At 43.4% G+C, this 9,056-nt stretch overlaps 1 protein-coding gene across 1 annotated transcript in view; it reads right to left on the reverse strand.

Moving 5' to 3' along the window:
* Nucleotides 1-263: 263 nt before the first annotated feature.
* l2hgdh (L-2-hydroxyglutarate dehydrogenase) overlaps nt 264-9,056 on the reverse strand; it is an 11,319-nt gene continuing 2,526 nt past the window's right edge. Inside the window, exons 3-10 of the mRNA XM_037694660.1 lie at nt 7,597-7,748; nt 6,689-6,820; nt 6,451-6,613; nt 5,194-5,228; nt 2,912-3,079; nt 1,284-1,441; nt 1,079-1,210; nt 264-976 (exon numbers count right to left, since the gene is read on the reverse strand). Of these exons, the coding sequence (XP_037550588.1) occupies nt 781-976; nt 1,079-1,210; nt 1,284-1,441; nt 2,912-3,079; nt 5,194-5,228; nt 6,451-6,613; nt 6,689-6,820; nt 7,597-7,748 (1,136 nt within the window). The 3' untranslated portion in view covers nt 264-780. The remainder of the gene's footprint in view (nt 977-1,078; nt 1,211-1,283; nt 1,442-2,911; nt 3,080-5,193; nt 5,229-6,450; nt 6,614-6,688; nt 6,821-7,596; nt 7,749-9,056) is intronic.

Genomic DNA, 9,056 nt, shown 5'->3' on the forward strand with positions numbered 1-9,056 from the left:
AACCTGTTGCGTTTTAAATCGTTGGGTAATAACATCCTCTTTACTTGCTCTACTCCTGTTTGTGTTTGTAATTATTTATATTTTAATGTGTTTTTTATCTTTCCTCCTAAAGAAAGTTCACCTGAACCTGTCATTCTGTTTGTTTCTACTTCCTGTCCTCTCAAACCAGCTGGTTGAAGCAGATGATCACTTGTCCTGAGCCTGGTTCTGCTGGAGGTTTCTTCCTGTTAAAGGGAGTTTTTCTTTCCACTGTCTCCTTTGTTCTTGCTCAGGATGAGAGACTGTGACTAAGTGAAGATTCAACTCAACCTGCTGCTTCCTTAGAGAGAGAACTTCTACCAATTAAATTTTTATGTATGGGAATGTTTTTGTACAGTGTCCTGAGACGACTTCTGTTGTGACTTTATAAACAAACTGAACGGAAATTGAACAAACGATCATTAAGCGTTTAAACTCCAGTTCTGGGTTAATTCAGAGGTTGTTGTTTAATTGTAGAAAGGTACCAACAAAGGAGTCCGTCTGCTTTGCTAATCTTGGCTCAGTGTGGGTTTTACTTGTAGAAAGTAACGTAGTGCAAAGTGATTTTTTACAGCAACGTGAGGCAGTAAAGGTTTGTGCAACCGGACATGGCACTTGAGTGACAACCGTCATTAAAAAGATACTTGGATCCTCAGATAAATTAAGAGCTGGCGCGCATCAGAACGTCTCTGACAGCTGGAACGGTTCCATTTAGTGACACCTGTCCAGATGTTTGGACCTCCTGCTCGTTTCCTTTCGGGGTCACAGCTGGAATCGGCCCTCCACCTCGTCTGCAATCATTTCAGCAATGGCGAGAGAGGAGGTGGCTGCCGGCGAGGGAGCGTTACGCACGTGGAGCACCCGGCCGCCCACGTCTCCAACGCCCCCATCGAACACGAAGTCATCCACGAGGTTTCCGTCACGATCGAGGGCCTGAGCTCGAACTCCTGCAGGACCCCTGGACAAGAAATCAAACCGGTTCACAGAAGGTCCAACGGTGATGTTGTTAGTGAATTGGAACTCCCGACAGCATCGGGATTTATCGGTGCACTCTGTGTACCTGAGGACGTCGTTTAGCGAGAGCTCAGGGATATACTTCTGCAGGATTTTGATTTGTGCGCCGATGAAGACGCCTCTGTACATTTCTCCAACGCCGTAAGTTAGATTCCTCAGTACGAGCTTCTGAAGGCCTCTGCAGGGTGAAAAGACACGGATTAAGTTTGATGTCGCGAACGCCACAGAACAGAAACGCCGCAGGAACGCACCTGAAGGAGAGCGCATCTGCAAAGTCCCGAGCGTTGAAGTCGCACGTTTTGTAGCCTTCTCTTTTGAAGGCGAGGACGGCGTTGGGGCCGAGCCAAACGCCCCCGTCCATCCGTGGGGTGAAGTGAACTCCAAGGAATGGGAAGCGGGGGTCAGGAACCTGATAAAGGTTTTACAGAAATCACCCAAAAACTCAAATTCACCCAAACTCAGCAGCAAACTGACAACGATCATTTTCAAAAACGTCTCAATGTTTTATTAAATGGAACATTTTAAATGCTTGCTTCAAAATGTTTTTAAAGATGAAGAAAGAGGCAAAAGTTGCCTTGAAAATGGTTTGTACTTTGAACTTTCTTATACATTTTGGCAAAGTTCAACCACAAACAAAGTCCCTTAGTGGACTTTTACGTGATAGATCAACATAAAGTAGTAAATAAAAGAGAAGCAGATAAAAAAAAGACCCATTTTCCGAGAATTTTCACAAATAAAAACTTGAACTGTGTGACGTTCTTTTGCATTCAGCGATCCCCGAGTCAGGATTTTAGGTCTTTCTTCAGGGGCTGGACTTTGAAACCGAGCAGAAGACGGAGCGTTTTGTCATTTTTGTACCAGAGGAGAATCGAGGCGTCTTGTGGCGAGACTGGACGTGGAAAAACTGGTTTTTAGGATTCGGTTCCAGCTGCAGCACTTCAGGTTTGTCTTCACCAGCTTCAACTGACTGAAACTTTTGCCCGTTCTTCTTTTGTGAACAGACCAGTCAGATCTGATGGAGCAGCTTTTCAGTCTTGGAACTGAGTTTCAGTCGGACAATAGTGACAAGCTACTAACAGGTAATATAACGAGTCCCCCCCCCCCCACCCCCGACTCATCTAAAGGTTTTGGTTTCAAACGTTTCTCAGTCGTTTGGTTTCAGCAAAACTTGGAGGGAAGCAGTTCTCCCAAATCACACCCTTCATCTAGACGTTATTCATTCTCTTATAAACCGTCTGTTGTTAAAAGCTGCACTTTCTGAATGCAGCTGATGTTTTGGTGCCCCCACCCCCACGATGGGAGGCAGCAGCAGGGCAGAGCTCCTTCAGGAGGAGAGACAAGATGAGGGCAAGAGGAATAAAGCTAAATATTTGTAATAATTTATATATTTGTTGATTTTACTGTTTATGTGATCGTTTAGAGCAGACGTGGGCAACGTACAGCCCGAGGGCCAACAGTGGCCCCTGGATAATCTCCATACCTCACAACAAGAAAAAGCCTGAAAAACTTTTATTTTGAAAGATATTGTGTCTTAATAAAAAATATTTTGAGATTCTCTATCGCTTTACTTACTTTGATTTGGCCCTTTGGACAAAACAGCTGCCCACCCCCGGTTTAGAGCAAAAATAAATAATCCAAGAGGAAATCAACACATTTTATTATTTTAAGAACGATTATCCCAAATTATTTTAGCTGCTCAAAATTGGCCTGAAGTTTTTACGAGACTGAAAGCCAAGAGGTGAAATGAACTCAAAGCTGTTGCATTTTTTCCCTCAAAATATTTAAAAGAAAGCAGAGTTTGGGGTTTGATGAAGCTGAGAACGTTTAGCAGGAAGAACTCGTGTTTATGTTCGGGTCAAACTCAGCCTTCAGCACTTACAGGGTAGATGTTTCCTCTGACCAGGAAGCGCTTCTCTGGCTTCAGGACCAGATAGTCTCCTCTAAAAGGGACGATCCTCGGCTCCGGGCTGCATCCAGAGATCTGCGACAGCCGGTCTGAATACAGGCCCCCGCAGGTCAGGACATACCTGCACCGCACCTCGTTACCCTGTTGGAAAAAACACAAGTCAAAGACGAGAAACGTCTGCAGCGTGAGCGCTGAACGACTCGACTCAAGAAGCTCCAGTTCACGACCTGCTTCACCGAGAGAATCTCATAATATCCATGATTATAATTTGATAACGCTGGACGTCTGCCCATCACGTGTCACAGCTACGACAACCTCCATGTCCTCCGAGTCACATCTAGTTTTCTATAGAAATCTACCAAACTTTAGGCTGATTAAAGATAATTTAATTCTTTTTGTTTTACTGACAGTGAATTCATAAACTATAAACACATTTATTTTGTTCAACAGAAGATGATTAAGCAGCGCTGAACCTAAAGAGGAGCAGAACTCTGATGAACGGCCCCCTCGAATTGTTTTAAAAACATTTTTAATTACCGTAATTTCTGGTCCACAAGCCGCCACTTTTTTCACACACTTTGAACCCCGTGGCTTTTACAATGCAATTTTTAATGTGTTAACGAGCTTCCTGCCACCAAAACATTGAGCCTCGTCACACCTGGGTGCACACAGAGCTGCTAATGCACGTCTCTCGTGGGGAGGAGGGCCCTCGTCACTCAATGAGACTACTGGTATAAATAAAAGGTTAAAAAAAATTTACCTATGAAATTACCGAACAGGTCCCAGTCAAACCAATTAAACAGAGGGAAGGAGAGACATGAGGGGGAAATCCCGAAATCCCCCCCCCCCCCCAAGGGGGATTCCCCTGCATGCTCCGAGCATGTGAGTCTCACATGCTCGGAGCATGAGACTCACATGCTCTCAGAGCACTTTTTGCTTGTAGAGCAGGACAGCTTGAAGATCGTGATCAATGACTTCCTGGTAAGCTGCTGTATTTATTTTTTTTATTTTATTAACCAGCCGTGTTAAAGACACTGTTCAGAAATTTTTACCATAATGTACATATTTGTGTATGTTACTGGTACGAATTTAATTAAAAAAGTTATACACAGGCACATAAGTACAATTATTATTATTATTATTATTTTTGAGTGCACGGCTTAATATTCGGGTGCACTCTATACACTGGACATTACGGTACTTCAGAGATTATTTTACATTTATTAAATGTAAGTACAAAGTTGCTGTGTGTCGTCATGGATCTTCTCTGGCTGATCAGTTTGTTGTTGTCCTGCACCCGAGTATGTTGACCGTTTCAGCTCTGTTGCTACCTGGCTGCTGATAAATACACAGTATTATACGAGTTTTTAATTCATTATTGTGTGCTTAGCTTCATAACTTTATTTTTATGCTTTTTTAAAATCTTATTTATTACTGATGTCCAGCACTTTGTTTCAGCTGTGGCTCGTGTTAAAGCGCTTTATAAATAAAAGCTGATGATGATGATGATGATGATTGTTTAGCATATATATATATATATATATATCTTTGATCCTTATATACTGTTTCTTTTTATACTTTATATTTTTGGGTGTAACTGGGACCTTGAGTACACAATTTTGTTCCACCTCGTGTACCAGGTGTGATGTGAACGACGATAAAGAACCTTGAACGTTGCTTCAGGGCCCAAAGACGCATCTGTTTTGCTAAAACTCGCACAACAGTCATTAAATTGTGAAATTAGCATTAGACGATGGTCGAAATTTGCAAACATTAGCTAAAAGACAAAAGCTAAACTAGCTAAAGCTACAGCAGCTATAAGCTTAAAACTAAACAAGGATGCTAAAGCTTTCAAAGAGCCAAAATATTTTAAGATGAACTGGACGTTGAAGAGGTGCCGATGTATTTGTATGAGGAAAAATTTTTTTTAATAATTTTAAAACGTCACAAAAAGTGCAATATCATCGATTAGTATTGTGATGACAATAATAATTGTGATAAATTGACATTTCCCTCAGTCTTCTGTTTTCCATGTGTCAGCACCGTCACCTGAACCAGATGTGGCACCAAGGCCAGAGAGTTTGTTGGGTTAAATGTAACGTTAGCATGAAAACATGAATGGACGGTGCTCGTCCATGAAGCAGTCCAAACAGCTGAACGTTTGCCCATGTAGACAAGAGTCCAAAAACCTACAGAAGAAACTTAACAGGAAAACAACTGAATGCATTTTAAAAGTTTTACTGTTTAAATCTTACCTTTTTATCTCTGATCGAAATGGGATATTTCATTCCTAAAATCAGAAAACGGGAAACAGGATGGATGTGTGAACAAAAAACATGTTATGGATTTAACTTCTGTTCCCTGAAGGAGAGGAACCAGGTACAACACATGAAGTACGAGACATCACGCCCAGCATCTGCTTTATATTCAACTAACCCGTCCACCTGTCCACCCGTCAACCTGTCCACCCGTCCACGTGGACAGGTTGTCTCAAGATAGAGTCAAATGTTGTTCAGTGAAACGAAACAGTATTTTTCATGTTCACAGGTAAGTTGCAGAAACTAATAGGAGCACCGGACGTCTTTCTCCTCCTCCTTTCACACTCATTTCTGTCTCATTTGTCTAATTTTTGTCTCATTTCTGTCTCATTTCTGTCTCATTTGTCTAATTTTTGTGTCTCATTTGTCTAATTTTTGTCTCATTTGTCTAATTTGTGTCTCATTTGTCATTTTGTGTCATTTGTCTCATTTTTGTCTCACTTTTGTCTCCTTAAAACGACTGATTTCGCTTCTGGGTCACGAGGTCTTACAAGATAAACATTTTCTTCTAGTTACAAAATAATAAAATCTTATAAATTATAAATACAGGTCGATAAATGTCTGACATGCATCCACACAGAACAACACAATAAAAAATTAAGGATAAAAACGTTATTAACTTACTATTTATATATACGAAGCGATGACATCTGTTGTGACTCGGTGCTTTATAAATAAACTGAACTGAATTAATCAGAGATCAATTTAAACTTCATAAAAATATTATTGTTGCCATCTACTTAAAGCTAAATCTTTTTTAAATTTAGTTAAGAATGATGTAAACAAACCTCCCTCCACGGGAATCAAACCGCATGCTGACAAATGAGAGGCAGATGCGCAAACCGCTGCTCCAGCCAACACGGAGCCACGAGGACTCGACTAAGCGTTGGATTTTCACAGCAGCTCGTCGTCTTCAGGCGTCTCCACGGATCGTTTTGCTGACACAAACGGAGGATATGCTGTATTTTCTTTACACTGCTTTAAATATAGTTTCATCAGATGAATTATGGGGGAGGGGCAATCATCGTTTTTATAGTTAGAGGGGATTTCCAGCCGAGGAGGGCGCCCGTCACTGGTCATCTTCACGTCATTAGTCTAAAGGCGTGACGTCCCTTCACGTGTTGCACCGAGTGACTCGACTCAAAGGAAGCTACTTCTTTTTTTAATCGACCGTTTTTAAAATCTGTTTTTTACCTTCAGTGCTCCCGGCTGGGCTTTCCTTGGCTGTGGAAATGTTGCTGACCTCGTATTCAGTAACCACTGTGCCACCTGCCTCCTCGAAGTCTGCACCGAAGCTGAGAGCCACCGCCCTCCAGTCCACGATGCCGGTGTTGGGCGAGTCCAAGGCCAGAATTCCCTGGACAGCGGACGTTTCATTAGCCTCTCCCGACTCGCGGCCTTCTGTTCAAAAACAACTAAATAAAGTCTTTACCCTGCAGTAGGGCTCTCGCTCTCTGATCCCCTTGGCGTCCACGAGGCTGAGGTCGCGCACGTTGTTCTTGGTGCCGCGGTCATGCAGCGCTTTCAGTCTGGGAATCTCCTCCTGCTCCACAGCGACGATTAGCTGCCAAAAATAAAAAACAGACGCGTTTAAAATTCACCAACTGGAAACAAGAGAATGCTAAGAGCCAAAAGACTTTGCAAAAACTATGTAGCTGAACAGAGTGTGACAGCTGAATATTAGCCGAAATGTCAATAATTTAATTTAAAGAGACAAAAAATGAGCTTAAAAATAAATAAATAAATGCATTGCAAACTGAAAACATTAGATGGACGCTTAAGAAGACAAAAAGAACGCGTTTGAGAAATTAAACTAAAACATTAAAGGAGAAATTAAAATTAAAATAACGCATAAGGAGACAAAATGGACATAAAAATAAACGGCTAAAAGGACTCGTGACAAGACACAGAAAGATCAAAGAGACAAAAGAAGCACATGAGGACGTTTAAAAATACTAAAACGATGCAAAATGCCACACAGGGAGACAAAGAATGCATAAAAAGACAAAACTAAGGGAACTGAAAAGGACAAAAGACAGAAACTAAAAAGACAAAATGAGATATGCAAAGACAAAAGAAATGAGACAAAACAAACATGTGGACAGGAGACAAAACTGATGCTTGTGGGGGCAGACAGGAACCATCAGGAGACACAAAGGACAGAAAGGAGACAAAAACGAGGCGTAAAACTACAAGAATGACACGAAAGAGGACATTAAAAAGAAAAGGCAGTAAAAAGAGAAGAGACAAAATCGTCCTGAAGCGTCTCAGTCCCAGTTTAGTGTCGGCCGCTCCGCCTGAGGGAAACGGACAAAAAGACGGATCTTATCTGAAGCAGACCTTCCCACATCTCTTGTAAGGGACTCGTTTCTTCTCGCAGTACTCGTACGCCAACGTAGCTCCTCGTACGCACAGCCGAGCCTTCAGGGAGCCCGGGGTGTAGTAGATCCCGCTGTGGACAACGCCGCTGTTATGGCCGCTCTGGTGTGTCGCTGCTCAGACGCACAGGAACAAGAAGGAAAACAGATGAGACGTCTCGAGGAAAAACAAAAAACTATCGGCTCAGGAAATATTAACGTCACGTAATAATACGAGCTGTAATGAAAGGCGGTGATGTTGTTCCTGATACTTCGTCAGTAGGTGTGTCTGTACTCGGTCATCGTGCTTATTTAAAGAGTAGCAGGTAGTCACAGGGCTGTTTGGCAGCAAGGTGTGTAGCACACTGCACATGGACCACAGGAAGTGAGGACAGTGTCTCAGAGCTTAGAAAGACAACGACTGACATCATGTTGAAGTCAAGACTATCAGAGCAGCTCCATGTTCCTCTGACTGCAGCTGCTCGGATTATTCAGAAGGTCCACAGGACTGGAGACAACATCCCTGGATGTGTCCACAAGAGGACAACTGAGGACACACTGTAGAGACTGATAATATGATTGATAAGTAAAAAATCCAGAACAATTTCCAAAGAGATTAGAGGTGAACGCCAAGGTCAAAGGTCATCTGTGTCAGATCACACCCTCCGTCTGTTTGAGACAAAGTGGCCCAAGGAGGACACCAGATCCTAACAAGGACTGGTTGAGAGGACAAAGCTTCTGGGAGAATGTCCCGTGGACAGATGAGACAAAACTGGAGCTTTTTGACAACCAGTCCCATCAGCTGTGTTCACAGAACCAACACTGGAGCAAACAACAGAACCCAGTACCTACAGAACAGTGGAGGCTCGGTTCTGCTCTGGATCAGGGTGTCCAGAATCTGAGCAGGGGACGATGAAATCTCAAGACTATCAAAGCACTCTGGAGTGAAATGTGCTGCTCAGCCAGGAAGCTGGGTCTGAGTCAGAGGACAATGATGCTCCAACAAGATAATGGTCCAAAACAAACTGCTAAAAACTGCCAGGAACGGATCAGAACCAAACACTGGACTGTTCTGGAGTGTCCTGAGCCCTGATCCAAACCTGATGAACATCTGAGGAAGGACCTGAAACATCTGGAGAAGAAACCCTTCAGACCTGACACAGCTGGAGCAGATTGTTCATGACGAGTGGACCGGAACACCTGCGGACAGGTGGACCGGAACAACTGCGGACAGGTGGACCGGAACACCTGGGGACAGGTGGACCGGAACACCTGCCGACAGGTGGACCGGAACACCTGCCGACAGGTGGACCGGAACACCCGAGGACAGGTGGACCGGAACACCCGAGGACAGGTGGACCGGAATACCCGTGGACAGGTGGACCGGAACACCTGTGGACAGGTGGACCGGAACACCCGAGGACAGGTGGACCGGAACACCCG

Source organism: Nematolebias whitei, chromosome 21 (assembly GCF_014905685.2).
Source record: "Nematolebias whitei isolate Nwh7 chromosome 21, NemWhi1, whole genome shotgun sequence".
Taxonomy (NCBI): Eukaryota; Metazoa; Chordata; class Actinopteri; order Cyprinodontiformes; family Rivulidae; genus Nematolebias; species Nematolebias whitei.